The sequence below is a fragment of the Dermacentor silvarum genome, chromosome 11 (genome assembly GCF_013339745.2).
Source record: "Dermacentor silvarum isolate Dsil-2018 chromosome 11, BIME_Dsil_1.4, whole genome shotgun sequence".
Classification (NCBI taxonomy): Eukaryota; Metazoa; Arthropoda; class Arachnida; order Ixodida; family Ixodidae; genus Dermacentor; species Dermacentor silvarum.
The window spans coordinates 47,890,315-47,911,367 of record NC_051164.1 but is presented as its reverse complement, the minus strand read 5'-3'; the positions used below and the strand labels follow the sequence as shown (position 1 = coordinate 47,911,367).

Genomic DNA, 21,053 nt, shown 5'->3' with positions numbered 1-21,053 from the left:
AGCTTAATATACAAACCTCGATCACGCACCAACTACGGAGACCAACGATTAACTTATCAAATACCAGACATGCTTAATCAATACCCAACCATACTACATTTACTGGAGTGTGGAACTTCATCTAAAGCATTTAAAAAAATAACAAGAGAACTACTAGCTGAAGAATACGAACGTTTTCACGATGTCTAAAACACTTGACGTACCTTAGCACTTTTGACATGTTGTTCCTTATAGCTGTACAATAGTGCTAATAGTGCCTTTCACAATTTTGTTTAGTACTGCGATTTCTCTCATGCGGACACCGATTACTTGTATGTACAATCAACTCGATTTTCTGTTTTGACCTGTACAGCATAAACATGCATTTATTGTGTTTTTTTTTTCTCTTTTTTCCACTGCATCATGTCGCTGCTTTGCTGCCAGGGTGGCACGGCCAAGTCAGGCATTTCCTCAGCCTTTAGCCGTGTCTCCCAAGGCAATTTTGTACCAAATTTGCCTTTAATAAACCCACAGAAAGAAAGAAAAGAAACCTGCCGAGCCGACGCCAGAGGCGGCTGCTGCAGTCTCGGACACCGCGCGCGTTCGGGGCGAATGCGGGGACATGGGGCGTCGGCAGCAGCTATACGTGTTGCCTCGTTGGTGCTGCTACAATTATCTTTCTCGCTCTTATTTTCTCTTTCTCTCTCCCGAGCATAGAGCGCGCGGTGCGCATGTTTTCCTTCCCTCTCGTTAACATCCCATGTCAAGGCAACATGTGCATGGCACGGAGAGGAGGCGAAACACACGCCACTCGGCGAGGTGGTTGCTAGGCAACGTGCGGTGACTCATCGCTCAGTGATGTTTTTTCGGTCGACGAGCATGGTTTGACAGATAGCTTAAAGAGCTTCGCTGTTAAATTAGAGTTTCATACAATAATTACCAGAGGGAACCCTGACGCTAAGCCAGCGTGGGAATTACGGGAAGTACATGAACGTGCCTAAATTTGGTCCTTCTGGCTTTAAACTTTCCTTCGACTTTGTATATTCGTCATTTTCAACAAAGTACTGCGTAATAAATAATTGAATGAACATTAATAAAATCATCCGCCGGCAGGATTCCAACACAGGACCTCTAGCACAGAAGTCCGACATTAAAACCATTACGCCATGGATGCATGCATCGACAAGCGACGTAGAGAAGGCCCTTGTGAATTTGTTGCGGGCAAGCCAGCGTCTTGAGACGCTTGGGCACGTTTAAATTTGGACACCTCGACCGGTCAAGCCGCTATTAGTAGTGATTGTGCCTGTTCGCACAGTTGCGCGTTGTCAATAAACGTTCATTTTCGCAGTTACTCGCACAGTGATCTATGTGTATTTCTTTTTCAGCTCCGCTGGTAGCCCACATTCACAGAGTGGAATAAGGGCGATTTTTTTGGTTGTCATATATGACTGTGTTGGACCTGGCTTACAGTGCCACAGATTAAGATAACTGTCGAGTAGCCTGACAAGGTCATCCATAGTGTTCAAACGTCGCGAAGCGATGCATTTGATAAGAGTACCTTGAAGGGTTAGTTGGTTCATAATTACGCCAGTGCTTGAATTGATGGTCGCATCTAAGGAAAGGGGCATCACTCAAGACCATAGAAACATTTTAAGTAGGGTTGCCAACCATCCCAAGTTTAGCGGAACATCCCCGACTTGACTCCGTCTAGCCTGCCAAATATCCGGACTTTCTCTATTTTCTACTGGATAACAATAAATATAACAGATTTCGTTTTTATAATCCCTGACAGGTGCCTTGCACATTCTTCATTTTTTTTGTTCTGTAGCGTTGTCATAAACATTAAGGCGTTTTTGTTCTTGCCCTGGTTTTACTTCCGTTGCAGTCTGTAACCGTTCGCAGTACCTCTATGCGAAAGCCGTGTTAGTCAAGTAAGCACACTGCACCTTTATTGCTGTAAATAGCGACATTTAGGACAAAAAAAAAATAGTATTCAGCTTTGTTGCAAGTGCAGACTGGCGGCTCCTGGCACTGGCACGGAAGGTCGTAACCAACCACCGCGTATTGTAACAGGTGAACTTTACGAGCGCGCCTTTCTGTCCAGTTCAAGAGCTACATTGCATTGCAAGTGATAGCGGCGTCAACGCCCGCCGCTATCGATGGGCGCTCTCATGGTGGGTGCTGAAAAAAAGGTAGCATTGATAATGATCAAGTAAAATAGAGTTGTATCTTCATTTATCGCCATGCGTATATAAAATGGATTAGGAATTTTATTTTCGTTGAATGAATCTAACAGCGTCTCGCTTTAATTAAAAAAAAACGATCTTTTTTCTTTCCCAGTGTTTATTCCCTCCAAATATAGTCGCGCTTCAATCGCTGCTCCCATAACCACCCTTGCTGATGTCGGTGACAATTGGTTCTGAACCGCTTTTCGCCCGAAGCTTCGCGACCTATGTGGATCGAACTTGGTGCAGCGGCGCGTGCATTTAACGTCAACGGCTAGCGGAGGCAAAAGGGAGAGAAGGCGTGTTATTCAAACGAGGAGGCGAGATAGAGGGCACTGCAGGAAAGCTAGCCCGTTCAGTAAGAAATTACAAATCAGTGTTCTTAAGGCCTCCTAATTTGTATATATTTTACAGTGAAGCTGTATATGGCTAGGGTTCCACGTATTTGTCATGTTTGTGCTTCAAGAATAAAAACACACCTAGGTGAGCGCGGGCCGATCCCAAAGATAGTGCAATACCGGGCCGACTCGTGGCGGATGATGAAGCAGGCACCAAGCACTCCACCCCTAACAATAATAAATAATAATAATAAATGAAATGAATCAATCAAGATGCATTGTTTCAAGTCGATGGGTATACTAGAATGGTTTGTGAACAGCACATGGACTCACGAGCAGGAGGCGTTGCCATACACGCAATGGACAAAATGTGCAACCATAGGCCCTTGACTCACAAGAGGACCATGCCACCGACTGTGGGGATGACTGTGCCGTACAAATGAAAGACGGAATTGGGATATCTACTGTGTATATATCTCCAGGCACACCAAAATGCTGATCTCGAGAAGCTCCTGACCACGCACTTAGCAATGGGTTAGCCGCTGATGACAGTACCCCTGTGATCATTGTTGTAGACTGCAATGTGGGCATTTCGAAACCAGACAAAAAATGGTTCACTCAAGTTTGTGCTAGAAGAGCTTGGATTAAAGTGCTACACCAATCCAAGTCACTCAACTACTCAACAGCGGTCGTGTATAGATTTAACTTTGGCCAAGAATCAATTAAGTTTGTAACCGAACCAATCAGTGTATACATGTATCACAGTAATCGCAAAGCTTTAGTCACTACCATTACAAAAAAAAAAAGACATGTAACCTTGTCTAGCCCTGTCTGATGTGCTACAGCTTCGCTGGTAATCCACCTTCACAAAGTGGAATGACTCCTCAATATTTTTTTTCTGGAGATATGGCACGTACATTGATTAAAGAAATAAATTTTCGTTCTGCAGCATGAATATTTAGGTCAGTTTAGGCAAGTCATTATAAGTGCCAACATTAAATAATTTTGGATATAGATGTCTTATAGGCGATGCACATATGGTGTGATCATTTTGAGGTTTTACGGAACTTTCAAAAATTACCTGTGGGAGATAGCATAATTATTGTCCTTGAGCTGGATTGTTAGGAGAGGCGGACATTACTTGCCCGAGAAATTGAAACACATGTTCAATTAATTAAAGAAAAGTCACAAATTAACTTCGCAATTACTTTACGGCACATATGGCAATTTACGAATTGTAGCCGGTGAGTTCAGAAGATAGAATGCAGAAGAGGAAAGTGCGGAGAGCTTGGAATACATTTGTGATCCCGCTTTTAGTCAAGCGCCGTGTACGCTGCTCGCACCGTTGGGACAAAGTGTGACGAGCTCAGAAAGTGCCTTCATGTCCTCTGAAGCTGTGGCCAAAATTTCGTATGGTCCACCCAGTCACAGTCTACACTATCCGCAGAAAAAGATGTTCGCTGAACTGCACCGGGCATCATGCACATACACTGTAAACGCGGAGGCAATGGAGGCACCTCAGGAGAGCAATGGACGCGTCATCACGTAATCAAGTATGGCAGCGCGCACGGGATCACCGTGAACAAGGTCTTGCAGAACACGGCCCTGGATGCGCCACAGAGGCGATTAAGCGTAGTGTTGGCAGCTAGTCGACTTCCTGTCGTTTTTCGAAGACAAGAACTTCTTTGCTGGCCTCACACGGGTTTGGCGTATTTGTTATATGGGTATCTTGTAACGACTTCCAGAAAAAAGGCGGTCAGGTTAGGCGACTTCTCTACTTCACCTGTACATAAAAATGTTACCAAACGATACCTATCCATGCCGAGAACACGTAGCAATAGTCAGCAAACGAAGGACATAATAAGAAGTATAATTAGCTGTACAAAGCATTCGGGATTTTACTACTAGCTCCATCTGCCGAGTATGCGCTAACTTACACGCGCGCGCAAGGTATACCCGATGTTTCCGCAGGTCACACACTTAGCCACACGCGTCGAGTCTGCGTGCCTTTGAAGGTAAGGTCTGCTTTGCTGACTTCATACGTGTTTGGCGTACCTGGGTTCTGGCTATCTCGTAAGTTCTTCCGGAAAAAAAGGAAAGGGTCAACGGCAGTGTCGAGGCTAAAGAAGACAGTATTGAGAAAATTGCGCGTGAAATAAAATACGGAATGAGTGAATAATGAACAAGACACAGAAAGAGACAAAATAAAAAGACATAATCGATATTTATTCATCAAATCGTTTGAGCATCATGTACGTCAACCTGGTATCCTATAGCGTCGACGCTTGGTTGACCCTTTGCTTTTTTGCAGCCAAACACACTGCGTGTTTCTGAAGGCCCTTTATCTCTCCGAGCGCGAACCGCGCAGGTGCCGTCGAGCAGAGCAGCACTACAACGGTGGCAGCGAAGGCATTTTCTTGCGCCTCGAGCGTCCTTATAGTTGCTATAGCAAAATTTACAGTTATTTAAATATCCTTCCGTCATTTCAGTGCGAAAGCATCGATTTCTCTAATAGGTTGCGCCCATGACACGTGACGTCATAAATTCTCATGTATCCTTCACAACTCTTCCCTAATCCACCTTGGTTTAATTTATACCAACCTTAATCCACCTTAATAAACTTTAATTCACCTTAACCCACGTTAATACACCTTGATCTAATTTGGTCCTTAATCTTAATCCACCATCATCCAAGTTGTACCAACCTTAATCCACCTTAATTCACCCTAATCCATCTTGCTCTAACACGTGCCACCCAAATCCACATTAGTCAGCTTTAATCCACGTTAAACCGCTTTACGCCACCATAACCCACTTTAATTCACCTTCATTCACTTTACTTCACCTCAATTCGCTTTACTCTTCCTTAAGTCACCTTGCTCTAACGTACTCTGTACTAGTACTGAGGTTACGTAAGACGCTGATGACTTCACACTGATTTTTGGTACCACTCGTTGCGGACAACAACGCCGTCTTTTGTGTCTCATGGGACATATAATGCTTTCGCATTAATAACTAACAACAAACAAACGTGCCTCTCGTGATTGGGGCTCTGCCTCGGGGCTACGACACGCCTCCCACACCCTCGCCGGCCAGCGCAGAGAGCCGTCGTCCGTGCCCCGCTTGAGCTCGGCGAGCAGCCTCAGCTCCCTCTGGCGGCGCTTCAGAGTCCTCGAAGACACCAGCGCCTCCGGTCCCGTGGCGTCGTCGTCGGCGACCGCGGACTTCACCGAGTGGTTGGCGACCCAGCGGCCGCAGGCGTGCGCGTAGAAGTCGTCGCAGGGGTCAACGTTGGCGTCGAGCCACGAGGCGAGCTCGTCCTGCAGCACGTCGCTGCCCGCGCTGTCGCAGTATCTGGGCGACGCCGCGCGAGAGGCAGTGGAGACCATCAACGGGTACCGTAAGGACATGAGTTTTCGCTCGCAAGCTTTAGTTTAGGAATTCGAAACGCAGGTTCGCCATTGGAGTTACGTTATCGTAATGTTAGTTATCTGGGTGGTTGGGGTGACACCAAGGAGAAAGAATTTGATGTGAATTTGGAAATTACGTTTCTACTCAAAAAAAGCCGGCAGATCCCACGCCCTGTGGGAATCAATGTTATGCGAAGAAGTGTGCGGGGAGCCTACCAAGTTAACGAAACGCCACGAGAGCCCCAATACGTAGGCGGCTCTTTCATGACTTACATGACACGCATGACATGAAATTCATGTCACGAGTCCTCAGGAGTCCCTTTAGCTACACCTATAAGACCTTAAGGCGAAATCCTCAGTCATGCTCATGACTATGACTCGTACCACCACCCTTTAGTGTTTCCTTCACTTAGTACCCACGTCCGAACCCATTTCAGTGGTTTCTGAGTGTTAATCTCTTTTCGCTGAGTCATTTTTGCTGAGTCATGCTCATGACTATGACTTCTGCCAGCATCTTTTAGCGTTTCCTTCACTTAGTACCAACGTCAGAACCCATTTGAGTGGTTTTTGAGTATTAATCTTTTTTTGCTGAGTCATTGTCTTTTTTGCTGAGTCATGCACCTTGACTATGAATTCTACCATTATCCGAACACGTCATTACCATTACTTCCGAACACGTCAGAACCCATTTGAGTGGTTTTTGAGTATTAATCTTTTTTTGCTGAGTCATTGTCTTTTTTGCTGAGTCATGCACCTTGACTATGAATTCTACCATTATCCGAACACGTCATTACCATTACTTCCGAACACGTCAGAACCCATTTGAGTGGTTTTTGAGTATTAATCTTTTTTTTGCTGAGTCATTGTCTTTTTTGCTGAGTCATGCTCATGACTATGAATTCTACCATTATCCGAACACGTCATTACCATTACTTCCGAACACGTCAGAACCAATTTGAGTGGTTTTTGAGTGTTAATCGTTTTCGCTGGGTCATTGTCATGACCTACATGACACACATGTCATGATATTCATGTGATGATCTATCATTTATGTTGGACGTACACTCTTGTCATACTATGCCAATTTTGGTACACACAGAGTTAACGAAACGACCATGAGAGCACCAAGACATAAGCGGTTGTTTCATGACCTACATGACACACATGTCATGATATTCATGTAATGACCTACCATTTATGTTCGTCATACACTCTTGTCATACTATGCCAATTTTGGTACCTACCAAGTTAACGAAACGACCATGAGAGCACGAAGACGTAGGTGGCTAGAAAGATAGATAGGTCGACAGATAGGTGTAGCTAAAGGGACTCCTGAGGACTCGGGACATGCATGTCATGTCATGCGTGTCATGTAGGTAATGACAGAGCCGCCTACGGCTTGGTGCTCTCATGGTCGTTTCGTTAACTTGGTAGGCTCCCCGCACACTGCTTCGCATAACATCGATTCCCACAGGGCGTGGGATCTGCCGGCATTTTTACATGAAGTCACACTTTTGATATGCGTAGAAAGTGAATAAAATTCCATGTGCCTTTTCCGAAATAAACAGTTGGGAGTTTGAGCCGTGTGTCGTCGTATCTAGGCATATCCCTGTATTTTTAGCGCTATTGACGTACGCTTAGTAAGCCAAAAAAAAAAAAAAAAAAAAAAAAAACACGCAAGATCAAAAGACCGGTGGCGACACCGTGCGGAAACCTTATCTGCACGAGCTAGTCGTGACGTCACGGATTTTCACTGTCTGCTCGTGCACAGTTTCTTTTTGTGTTTTTAGCTGTAAGAACCTATAAGGAATCTAAGGAGATGTAAAGCCAATAAATGAACTTAAAAAGTTTAACGAACATTTATTGAGTCACAAAGGCATACGTAAAGATACCTCGAAATACATGACGTCACACCGACGTGCCATAGCTAGGGTTCCGGCATAAAACTCGGAAAATATAATTTTTATCGTTCGTTTCCGCAACTAGTAATCAACATCTTACCGTGAAATCATGAAAAATACAGTTTTGTAAAGAATACTTCGTCAATTTAAACTGATTTAGTGCTGCTATTTAATGTGCTTCTAACCGTTGCTTTATCACGGCCGCGGCCATCCATTTAGTAGGTTATCTCTAGCGCACATTACAGACTCTAACAACCCACGGTCGTTGCTCAGTGATTAGGGTGTTCGACTGCTAAGCAGAAGGTCGTGGGATCGAATCCCGGCCGCGGTGGCTGCATTTCGATGGGGGCGGAATGCGAAAACACCCATGTACTTAGACTTGGGTGCACGTTAAGGAACCCTAGGTGGTCCAAATTTTCCCGAATCTCCCACTACGGCGTGCCTCATAATCATATAGTGGTTTTGGCATTTTTGTTCGCCCTAGCCACCTGCCCCAGATTATTGGGGATCACTGCACTTTGAAATTCGGCAAGTTCATTTGTTTTGAAAGTCAGAGAACAGCTCACGGCCGATTAAAAAAATACACAGCCCTTCCCCTGTCGAGAAAATGGGGGTAAGCGAAACTTGTCGCGTGTGTATCTGACCTTCGTCAGGGTAACGTGCGGAAGCCTTCGCTCCGGGATTCTCCGCTCGTCGCTGACGGCGGGCTTCGGCTTCGGAAGCCCTCGCCTCTGGATCGTCGGCTGTTCGCTAACGGCGAGCCTCGGCTAGGGAAGCCCTCACGCTAGATTCAGCACGTCGATGACGAGCCCTTTCCCGAGCGAGTTCACGCTGGCGTTCATCAAACGCAGCTTGCTCCTTGGCAGAGCGCACCACGCGTGGGCTTCCCATCTGTTCGCCGAAACTGATCTGAGGCGAGGGAAGCCTGGAGGTGCGCGCGCCAACCCGCTTTCCTTCCATGTCCCTAGGGCCTCGCGACACACAAACGAACCTGATTGGTCACGCGCGTGTCACGTGATCACGCGTGTAGCATATCCAACGTGGGTGTGCGCCGCGCGTGATTTCTTTCTTTTTTCTCTATTTCTTTCTTTCTTGTCCCTGGTATGCGCCATTGAGCTTGGACCCTTTATGCACTATCACCAGGATCGGCCCACTTTTCAGCGTGACACCACCACCACGGCACCACCACCACCGCCGAAACTTGTGAGCATAAAAAGCTTCGCTTAAAAAGAAGAAAAGAAGTCCAAGATATCACTACCTACTGCGTCATGACGTCACGACACAGTAACTTTCTGAAAAACGAAACATAAACTCGCCGAAAAAAAGCGATTATAATAAAGTATTTAAGGTGCGCTGAGGCTTGCCACCATTTTCTCTGGGATTCGAAAATCCCGTAACTTCATTTAATGCAATAAATGAAGAGTCGGAAATATGTCAATACTCCTTCAAGGGCCCACTGCCTTGCCGAAAGAATAACTGTAGTCATAAGTATTAGTCACAGCTGTCTGTGCGTTTCCAAAAGGCTTGCATATACTTCTGAATTCACCATTCATCAAGATTTTCATTTTATTAGTGACTGAGCTGCAAGAGGTGTAAACTACACTTTTTATTTTATTTTTGTAGTTAATTTTTTAGCAAGCTATACATCTGCGAACGGAAGCTTCCGAAGCCTTTATTTCGGGTAAGGTTTAGCCGCATATAAGGTATACGGCAGTACACAATTTCAGCGCGTGCCAATATTTGCACTTTCTCTAGCTACCGTGGAAGCCATAATAAAGCTAGAAAAACCGCGAAGAAAGCCTTAGAACCGGGGGCCATATTCACAATGATTTTTTTCGTAAGGATTGCCTGTCATCGACCAGCATCTGACACTAGTAATAAGTCCATCGTATTTGCTGGCATCTGCTGTTACGAACAATTCTAGTATGAGAACGTTTTTGTGAATACGGGTCCAAAATTGCAACTCGCTTCAAGGCGTTCGTTGTGTCAATCATGTCTCTGGGGCGAACAATGAGAGAGAGAGAGAGAGAGAGAGAAAAGTCATAAGGGAAAGGCAGGGAGGTTAACCAGGCTGAGCCCGGTAGGCTACCCTGGACTGGGGAAGGGGGAGAAGGGATTGAAATTTGAAACATTTACAGTCAAGTGTTCATCGCTAAGTTTCGTCACAAGCGGTCATACAGGCTTGTGCACTTCAAAAAGTGCAACAGCGCCTTTGTAGCCCTGTACATAGAAGACGCACGAGGCCACGGGCCCAAGATCTTCTCTTCCGTAAAAGGCCTGTCGTCTAAGTGCCCCAAAGCAGTCCGAAGAGCAATCCTTTCTTCTTCGTATCTAGGGCAGTCACATAAGAGATGTCTGGTGGTTTCCTCAACACCACATGTGCTGCAGTTGGCACTGTCTGCCATTCCAATTAGGAATGAATAGGAGTTCGTAAAAGAAACTCCTAATCGCAGGTGGCACAGTAAGGTTTCTTCATGTCGTTTAAAACCGGGTAAAAGTCGTAATTGCAACTGTGGGTTCATGGCATATAGGCGCCGGTTGGTAAACTGGTGTATGCCATTTTCTTAGAGTTATGGTATGGGCAAGACTGCTGAGGTGCCGCGCTGCATCCGTTCTTGACAATGGTATTGGGATTCTTTCATATTCGTCAGGTGCTTCACGGGCAGCTTTGTCGGCACATTCATTGCCAGTGATGTTGCAGTGCCCAGGTAGCCACTGAAATACAATGTCGTGGCCTCTGACCACCGCTTGATGGTAGCGTACTCGTACCTCTGCTACCAATTGTTCATGTGGGCTGCGGCGCAGAGCTGATAAAAGTGACTGTAGGGCTGCCTTTGAGTCACAGAATATGGCCCAATTATTTGGTGATTGTTCGTGCACATAAAGCACTGCGCTACGGAGGGCGGCAAGTTCAGACCCTGTCGATGTTGTGACGTGGCTGATGTTGAACTTCTTGCAGAATGATGCCGACGGAATAACTACCGAACCAGTGGAGCTGGTCAGAGTCGAAGAGCCATCTGTATAAATGTGAATTCGATCAGAATAGGAATCATGCAGCATATGTAGAGCAGCTTGATTGAGCGAATAATGAAGCTAGTGTGGAAACGGAGGCAGATTTATCTAAGCAGACAGCCTTTGGTTAACATAAAAAAAGGGTTTTTAAGTACCAAAAACCTTGATGTGATTATGAGGCACGCCGTAGTGGGGGACTCTATAATAATTATGACCAGCTGGGGTTCTTTAACATGCACCTACATCTAAGGGTGTTCTCGCATTTCGCTCCCACTGTAAGGAAGAAGAAGTACGCCGTGCAGAGCTCCGCAGCCGGATTGCCAGCGCTACTGAAGTGGGGCTCGGGCTCGACGCTGTTCCTGGTGCGCCTGGCCAACCCTACGCAGTTGTGTCTTCCTGTCGGCGTCCTTCGTGTCGTCCACAGCCGTGTCAGACTTCTTTGTCATATTTGGTGGAGGTTTGCTGGGTCTTCTGTCATCCTGGAATTGCGCAGCCGGATTCTCCCTGCTACCATGACCTCCGCAAGCGCCACGAGCTTACCACCAGCTGCTCCCCAGTCCTCCGTATGCCCCGGCACACTCCGTCAGCGGGACCCTCCCATCTTTAGCGGCAGTGATGACCACGACGTTGATGACTGGCTGTCATCATACGAACGCGTGAGTCGCAACAACAAATGGGATGACATCACGAAATTGACCACCGTCCCATTTTACCTCACCGGAATTGCCCACTTGTGGTTTCGAAACCACGAAAGCGAAGTCTCAAGCTGGACCGTGTTCAAGACGAAGTTCAGCGAGGTCTTCGGCCGTCCTGCTGTTCAAGAGCTTCGTGCCGAACAGCGTCTGCAGTCGCGCGCTCAGCAGCCTGGTGAGACCTTTACCAGCTACATTGAAGATGTCATCGATCTCTGCAAACGCGTCGATGCATCCATGCGTGAGGGCAATAAAATCAAACAAATACTGAAGGGAATCGACGAGGACGCGTTTCAAATGCTGATCTCAAAGAACCCCTCTACGGTTGCCCAAGTCATTGAACTATGCCAAAGCTATGACGAGCTACGCCGTCAACGCCTCCTGTCTTCCTGTCGGCGTCCTTCGTGTCGTCCACAGCCGTGCCAGACTTCTTTGTCATACCACCATTAGTTAACACTACTGGGTGTGCGGTGACCCGCCGTCCCCATGTACTCAGCATGTACTACTGTCACGTAAGTAATACGGAAATGACGTCATTCCGACCCTGCAAGCTTTATAAACGCCACGAATTCGTACCGTGAACTTTGGTTTTATCTTACCGGGACAATTCTTGCGGACAGTTTTTGGAGCACATGTTACCAGAGCGGAGATTCCGCTCATGTAGTAGCGGAGTAGCACATTGAGCTGGTGTGTAACTTAAGGTGGTGAAGGAAAAGCGATAACACTTTATCCTCAGAGCTGCCATACCTTGATGGGGTTGTTTCTTCTCCATGAAATGGTAGGTCTATAGTTAAGGGGAACGGGCAGGCTTAGATTTTTCTTGGTGCTGGGGAAGTGCTGTCGATGTCCTAATATGCAGGTGTATGGGGACACAGCTGCGCCATCTTCCGTATGTCACCTTCCACAAAGCTGAAAATTTGCAGTTGCCTCAAGAGGGAATGTCGCTCATGCTTCGGAGAAGTGTGTTCCGTCTAACGAACGACCTACCTGCACACGTAGTAGCTTGCAAAAGCAGTTGGTACTAGTTTGACATCGTTCTCGGTTCGGGATGTTCGGCCGGGTACTTGCATAAAGTAACCAGCCAGGTATATACGACCGGATACTAGAGAAGTTTAGCTTGTCCGTAAACATCTTACCGTTTACGGATTGTAGGTTACCGGAGCCGCTGACACCAGTGGCAATGCTGGTAGCGACACCTTGTGATGGTTCGTACAAGCACAACGCATTTGAAACTTGCTTGTGTGGCGTGAGTGTCATCGCCGAAGGAAAATCATAAAGAGAATACACGTTAACGATCATGTTGCTACCGTTGCCTTAAAGCATCAGTTATAGGGAAAATGTGACACAGGTCCCTGCCGTAATGTCTTCTGTGCGCTTACTGGTCATACTCTGCGTCACAAACTCGCAAGGCCTCGCGACCAGAGTTGTTGCCGCTGTACACCTCACCGTTAGCCTCGTATTCCGCAAAGGGCAACGGGTTTTCGGTCAAGCTAAACCTCTGTTATTGTCCCGTCCGCGGCCGTCTATAGTGAAAAAGCCGTGCTTACAACACTCCGGGAGAGGACACCGTGGCCGCCCTGGCCCCTGGCAAGGTTGTAGCGTGGAGGCGCCGACTTTCATTGTGTCTAGCGCGCTCCCTAGGCGAGGACTCTGCACCGTCGTCGTGCGTGTCGTGCTCCAGCGAACCCCCAGCGCCGCCTCTCGGTTTTTCAGCCCTTCGTCGGACCTGCCACGTTATCACGTATCCTGCAAAAATGGATATAGATTAACGTCGTTTCGAGAACTGTCGGGTTGCAGCGCTCAACTCCGACCGCGTCGACGTGGGGGTCCATTGCGGAGCTTTCGACGCCTCCTCGATCACTTACAAAGGCCGCGTTATCTCTCCCTTTCCTGCTTAGGACGCTCAGGGTTCACTGACCGGATGAGATAGTGAGAGGTAAGCTAGCCAGTGTGGTAAGACATGGAAAGCATTCTTTTAGCTTTCAGAGTACATTGTTCTAGACTGTATTGATGCGGTGCCTGTCGCTCATTTCAGCACTCATTTTTTTGACGAAATTTGTTAGAAATCGCAAAATTAGACAAAAAACTGATCATTGAGTTTGCAATACTGTAACTCAACAATACAAAAGTCATAACAAACGACATCGCAGCTGCGTTAAACGCCCATAATGAGACATTCGGTGGACAAAATTGAATGAATACACTCGAAGATATGCCACTAATTTGTAAGACATTTGCAAAACGCTCGCAAAGATAGTAAGAATTTCGCACAAGGTGTAAAACAATATATAAAATTTCTAAGCTGCACATGCTGTAAACGATGCAGATTTACAAAAACTGCGATATATGCCTCGCTGAAGGGTTATGATTTTGCAAATTTATTGCTTCATTTTATAAAACATTTCGATTTTCACCAACTAACGTAAAATTCCCGAGGGCCTATCTCAAACTCCGGCTTCCTGAAGCTGCTAAAAATCAATTTCTTCGCTCAAGTGCAAAGCATTGCATTCGAATCGATTCAGCGGCGGTTTAACGAATCCTTTTTCGCGTTTTACAAGCATTTGAAAAAAAAAAAGCGTTGGCGTTGACCCGGAGATGGAGTCCCCATCTTAAGTGTGCGAAGTGGTTGCTTGGGCTAGATGACGAAGTATCTTCGAGGGTGTACAGCGCCACGGTATCAACAGCAAAAAAAAAAAAAAAAAAAAAAAAAATCGCGTGACGTCACGCGATGGCGTCGTTGTCAAGTGATGACGAAACGTGGTGACATCACGTGATGCCTATTGGAGAAGCAGCAAACTGCGCGCTTAACGCTTCTTCTCGCTGTCTTCGGGATCGGTCCACCTTTTTGTCGAGCACGTGGCCATGAAAAATCCCGACCAAGTAGAGGCTAACACCTTGGTTGTAAAAAGGAGACACGGACACGGAAAAGGAGACGTGTTAAGCTGACGCGAAAAGCAGGAATGCGGTGCCGCACCCGCAGCGTGCCTCACCTCCTTCGTGGTTCTTCTCGGTGGCGGGGTAGACGATGCTGGAAGGCTGCACGAGTCGAGTGGTGGCGAAGTCGTAGTGGAAGAAGATGACGAACACGGCCACCAAGGTGGCCATGAACGCCACCAGGATGAGGTAGTCGTTGTCGCGGCCCCGGTACAGGCTGCGCGGGCTCACGGCGGGGCGCCGGTCGGCCAGCCGACGGACGATGGAGTCCTGCGGCGACACCGGGCTGTACATGGCTGCTCGGGAACGACCCCCTCCGCTGGGAGGCTTCCTCAATGCGGCGACACACCGGGCGACACGGGCACTGTTACGATGATGATGATGATGAGCCTTAGACATGGCCACGTGGAACGCACCCGCTATGAAGGATGGGCCAGGAATCGGCTGGCTGTAGGAAACGCGCAGATAAGAAATACAGTACTTCATGAAAAGGAGAGCTAGAAAAAGATAAAGCTGAGAACTAAAGGTAGAGTGCATTATAATTAGGCAGATCACATGAATGAGCATAGTACATTGAAACGTAATCTAAAGAACATTCATTGAACGGTTGAGACCGAAGAGAATTTGGAAAAAATATAAGAAATATAGTAAGGATAGCAAGAAAAGTGTAAGAATCAGCCGAAGAGATGATATACAACCAATTGAATTATATAACCTCCTTGGTATTAGCATGACAAGAATAGTACGATGGTCATGATGATGGTGGTGCTCAACAACGGCACGTAGCCGCTTACGAGGAGAGGTAGTGAAAAAATAATGAGCCATTCGAATCTGTGAAGGTGAATGACCAGCAGCGAAGCTGTTTAGCACATGACACAGCGATGACACAGGATTTTGAACAAAGGTAGCAACATATTTATTACCCTGATATGTGGTCATTGTGACGATAGCACAAACATGCACGTATCACGTCCGTTATTAAACCTGGCCGTCATGTAAGTCAATGAATGGGTCACGCCCCCTTAAGCAATGGCTCATACCCCCGTAAACGTGGCCTCCCCATTACGATGACACAAGAGAAGTGAAATGCTACGCTGGAATGATAAGCGTCAACGGACCCAGCTGTGGAAGAAGACTGCGACGACGCTCGAGCCATTGCTGACTGTAGTTTTTGTTGACGGACACGAAAAAATGCACGGAACCCCAGCCATAAACAGCTTCGCTGTAATAAGGTAGGAGGAGAAAATATTAGGCCAACAAGTACGCTTAAATAAAGAAAATGTAAAAAAAAAACAAGAAATAATAATAAAAGAAGAAAGCTAGGTTGCAAAAATATAGCACACATCTGAGAAGCCAGGGTAAGACAAAATAAACTATCAGAGATAAAATAGAATTAGTGTTAAAACGCTGCTGAATTATGAATAGGGACAAGTAGAAATTGAAGCGAAATTAACATTGAACAGAGGTAAAAAAAAAGAATGCAAAAGTTAACACGCTAATCTGTTTGTTTCATGTGTGAAATTAAATAGAGCACATGAAACGCACCTTTGGCTCAAATTTAGTGCCGAGGCCTAAAATTATTACAAGACGGTGACATTCGGTGACGGTGACGTCCAGTCTGGCAAATTGCGACTTCGCGTAGCTTGGTTTGGTTCGGTTTGGTGTAGCGCAACCCCGGTACGAGGGATCAGCTGTGAATCGGGCGGCAGTAGGTAAAAGTGGAAGAACACCTAAATAGAACTTTGTAATTTAAGAACGAGATGTCAAATGAATACTAATCGGTAATATAAATTTTCAGCCTATATTATTTTAAAATTGGATGGTAATATTTTTGTTTTCATGTGGAGGAAACTAAAACGATAAAATTAACATGGCAGTCTCGTTGTTTCCGTCACAAAGTTAAATATGGCATCACATACGTTCCTATTGCAGTGTCCTAGTGCCGACGCCTGACAGCACGAGCAAACGCAATCTTTTCTTCATCTTCCTCTTTATATCATACTCGAGAGTTACGCGTGTGCACATGTAAGTATGAACAATGTTTTCGACCGTCCATCTTATGTGTAATATGTCGCGATACAGTAAAACCTCGTTATAACAAAGAGGAATGGAAGCCCAAATTGCTGCGTTATAGCCACTAAATCGAAATATCCCCCATTGCACATATTGCACTACGAATCCCTGTGATGACTTCCAGGGGAATTTCACTTACTTAGTTATATCGATATAATGAGGTTTTACTGTATTATTCACTAGTGCGCTTATCTGGTGATATTTTCATTCTCGTCACTGTGACCTTTATTAAGAATTCTGATCAGGTGATATGTTACCTGCATACGTGTTTTTTACGGTAACCGATGATATAAAAACGTTTGAGGGGTCATGATCATTTATCGGCCATTTTAGTAGTACTACATCAAGGCACACACAAGCGTGAATAAAATGGCCTGTAGGAAAGGTCAAATATTTTCGCGTACACTAATTCAAATAGGCAAATGAACAGATCATATAGCCCAGTCATCAAACAGCAATAGTTAGAAAAATAACGCAAGAACATTGAACACCGCAAAGAAAACAAAAGGAAACGAAAAATTTGATGACACAGTGATGACACTGTAGTCGGGATTATGGATTGAAGTATTCCCGAGATTTCTCTAATTTGATGGGGTCGGTCTCATTGCTTCTCTTACTGGCACTGCTCTTGTGCTACATGGCGAGAGATAGTATTTACGAAAAGCCTTTATTTCCCCGAGTTAGCGTTGAGTAGAAGAGTACTATGACGATGTAAACAATCAATTATGGCATTTTGCCTACGCAACCAGATTTTTCGTCAGTCCCCTTTAGTGGGGCACTTGCAACTTCTTCGAAGTCATCGCCATCATGAGGAGTTATAGTGATGGCGAATGATGGAAGCGTCACGTGAGAGGTCACCTGGCCTGCGAGCCTTTCCTAATACAAACAGGAGCAAGACATGAGCAATGGGAAATCTCTGCGAGAGTCCAGAGCACCTGCAGGGACGCAATCAGGATAGACGGTTTACTTGCAAAGATTTCACATGCACGCGCGGGCAATCTAGTCATCTGCAAATGTCTACTTTTGGAACTATGTACATCTAACTGCAGGTCGATTGTGCTTGGTGGACACGTCAGTGCCGTGATAAAAAAGATCACGGAAATGAATTCTTACTGAGAGTGCAGTTTTTAGCAGGACAGCCTCTTGGAAGGAGAGAAAATAAGCAAGAAATACACAGGCCGCGCTGGTTGACTACAGCCCATCTTTGACGGCACTGAAAACGAAGAATAGCACTACATTTTAAAAGCTTCTGACGCAGATGTTCATTAGCTGCAATCCCGTTGGTTTCAATCCACACGTGCCACATCGACCGAGTCATGGCCACAGAGCTAGCATGGCACTGCGGTGGATGGAATCACCGGCAGCCACCAATCAGGGCCGAGAACACGAGAATGCACGTGCACCTACGTGGGGTGCCCCTGGGGGCCCCGATTTGACTGAGCATTTTGTTTTCACGAGTACTACTGTCGTTGTTTCAAACGACTTTGTTGAGTCACGAAATTACTAGGGACCGCGGTCCGCTTGTTTAGCCATTTGGCGGTGGTTGTCAGGTTTAAATAAAGCACGGGAGCTGCGCTTTCCGGATGAAGCACAAGAGGCTGTCCAGTATTTCATTTTTCCTTTTAACGAGAGAGCGTTCAGGGCCCCGTGTCGCAGAAAATCAGGTGTCGGCTTCGGCGTAAGCATCGGCGTCCGAGGCATCCGTGGCGGAGAAATCCATCCCGAACCACCCCGATCACACAGGGGCTAGTGAATCACACAGGATCACACAGGGAACGCAAGGAGTTAGTGAACAAAATTGAATTTCTCAACGTAAAATCCATCAGAAAAATAGTAAAATCAGACCTGAACTACAGCCTGCAGACGTGATAGCGTCGGATTGTAATTTGAATATACGAGACAAAAAGCCTGATAAGCAGCCAGGGATCTTGGAATGCTGTCGCTTTCCACTCTTAAAGCAAAGCTTAAGCGTCCTCCAATTCTGTTGGTGTTGTATGAATCGCTCACTGCTCGAGTTTTTTTCATTTCACTTGTTTATCCTAAGAGCCCAAGCCTTGGCATTACGTATTGGGAGATCAATGCAGAATATTTGTTTTTACACAACTTATGAGAACAAAAAAAAGACATAATAATACCAATAATATTAAGCATGCAAGAAAATAAACAGCATAGTAGTTAATTTTTTTGTCATACAATACGTTTAGTAGCACAAAGTAATGACTATACAGATACAATAACACAATTTCAGCTCGCTGCGGCGGCCATCCTATGGGGTTGAATCCACTGACGGAATGAATGCGGTCGTTGCTCAATAGGGAAGTCTTCGATTACATGTGCCGAATATCACCAAGGTGCGAGCACTCTCATTTAAGGTGCTCCAGATTTGCCTGTCATACTGGGAGCGGCCACAAAGGGCCTGTCTCGCCCGGACGTGCGCATGATTGTGTTTGCATTGAGTTTTGCCCGCGACATGCGTCGCCTTTTGCCGACGTTGGTTGGCATATGATCATGGATCTTCATCGTTTACTGTTAGGCTTGCTGCCTGTGGTAGTCGAATAGCGCTCGCCTCGCTGAAGTGATGCCTGTACCGGTATCGATTCTCCACACACGGACCATTGCTGCCTGGCCGTAGCCAGTGGGTAGTGGGTCCTCTTCAACGGGGATCCCAGATTTGAGCACGGCTTTCCGTTCAGCCTTCTCACGGAGAGTTCAAGAAACCGTGCGTTGCCACATTCTGAACGAAATCGAATCTTGTATTAACAGTGGAGCGGCCATGGCGACAGAGGATTGCTCCTTGCGCTCGCCGTGCAGGCAGCCTGGTGGCAGCCAGCTTGGCCACCCTGATATGGGTGCCTCCGTTACTGGAGGCGACGCGTACTAGCAGACTGTTGTACTTTAGTCTTTTCTTAAAGAAAAGGTGAAACGCACAAACCTGACGCAATAAACAAGAAAAGGGTGCCACAATTTTTTTATTGTACGTTGTGGCACCCGAGATATAACCGTTACAAATAGCACCACTTGGTGATTATCATCAGTCACCTGCGCTTGATGTTGCAGTGCTTCCGGATTCCGGTAACCATTTCGATTTTGCAGTCGCGAGTTCAGCTCTAGTTAACACACCGCAACGGTATGTTTCTTGTACACTCCAGTTAAGGTTCAGACAGGCATGTTGTGATTCCCAAACCAACATGAATTTGAGCTGGTTGGCTGGGATTCATGTAAAAAAATTCAAAGCGCATTTCTTAAAGTAAGATGTTTGCACGCGAAGCTTCCTTCCATGCAAACTGAATCAAAGTCAAACTCCAAAGCCAACGACTACGCAAGGAAATCAAGAAACGCTGAGCGACCCAACGCGATGCATATGTGATTTCATTGCTTGTTTAGGATGGATGGATGGATGGATGGAAAACTTTAATGAACGGCTTGTTTAGGATTGTATTTTTTTAACGTTGAAGTTGAATGAAGACATTTCGTTAAGTTGCATAGCGTTTATTTTAGATCACGTAGCCGTTGATTACATGCACACACTCACACTTTCACGGACTGCATGCCGTTGCCGATACACGGGGTCGGCCTTACGGGCACGATGATTTCGCTTTCCACTCTTAAAGGCGAAGCTTAAGCGTCCTCCAATTCTGTTGGTGTTGGATGAGTCGCTCACTAATCGAGTTTTTTCATTTCACTTATTTACCCGAAGATCCCATGCCTGGGCATTACGTATAGGGATATCAATGTAGAATATTTGTTTTGACACAACTTATGAGAACAAAAAAAAGTTATAGAATTATAGTTCGGAAAGTACGGTAAATAGAATAATTTTTATTTACCTAGTTAGCGAGAAAATTAGAACGCATCGCCAGTTCAACGTCCACCGTTCCAGATATTCCCGTTTCTAAAATTGACTTTCATCTTGTGTGCTACTTTTAGGTACTTCTGGCAGTCATTGCAAAAAAAAAAAAAAAAAAAAAAACCCGGTATATCTACAGCAGAAGAGCCACGAAATCGTCGTCTATTATACCCTTGTGCTCCATGATATCCACTAGCAATTTCCTGTCTACGTTGTTGCAAGCTCCTTTAGCAAGCTCCTGTCACATATTCCATATTGCGGTGACCTCAGACGTGCCGAGAGCTTCAGTCGGATCGCTTGCTTTTTTTTTTTTTACAACATATTCGGGCGTTTTCTCAGCGGTACTTCTGGAAATGTGTTCTCAGTATCGTAGCAAGGCCTCGTCTATGGTAACAGAGGGGTGGCTCGCCATTGCTACTTTCTTGAATTGGCATGGCATAAGGCAGCACGGGCTTCTGTTCGTAACAGTTCGTGCCTTAAAACCTTTAAACCATACATTTAAATATAGAAAAGTACGAAAGCGTGAAAGCGCTTGATTTCAATACATATAACATCACGAAATTAGCAACGGCGTAAAGGCACACCTCTCGCGTTATACGCGTGTCATTAAGGACGCACCCATGGAACGCATGAATAATTTAG

At 45.9% G+C, this 21,053-nt stretch overlaps 2 protein-coding genes across 2 annotated transcripts in view; both read right to left on the bottom strand.

Annotated features, from left to right (window-relative positions):
* LOC119432563 (uncharacterized) overlaps positions 1–13,187 on the bottom strand; it is a 32,871-nt gene extending 19,684 nt beyond the window's left edge. The window contains exon 1 of the mRNA XM_037699725.2: positions 13,105–13,187. The gene's annotated coding sequence lies outside the window, so the exon portion shown is untranslated. The remainder of the gene's footprint in view (positions 1–13,104) is intronic.
* A 1,591-nt stretch (positions 13,188–14,778) lies between these two features.
* LOC119432562 (endothelin-converting enzyme 2-like) overlaps positions 14,779–21,053 on the bottom strand; it is a 68,600-nt gene continuing 62,325 nt past the window's right edge. The window contains exon 9 of the mRNA XM_049658300.1: positions 14,779–14,939. Coding sequence (XP_049514257.1) covers positions 14,883–14,939 — 57 coding nt within the window. The 3' untranslated portion in view covers positions 14,779–14,882. The remainder of the gene's footprint in view (positions 14,940–21,053) is intronic.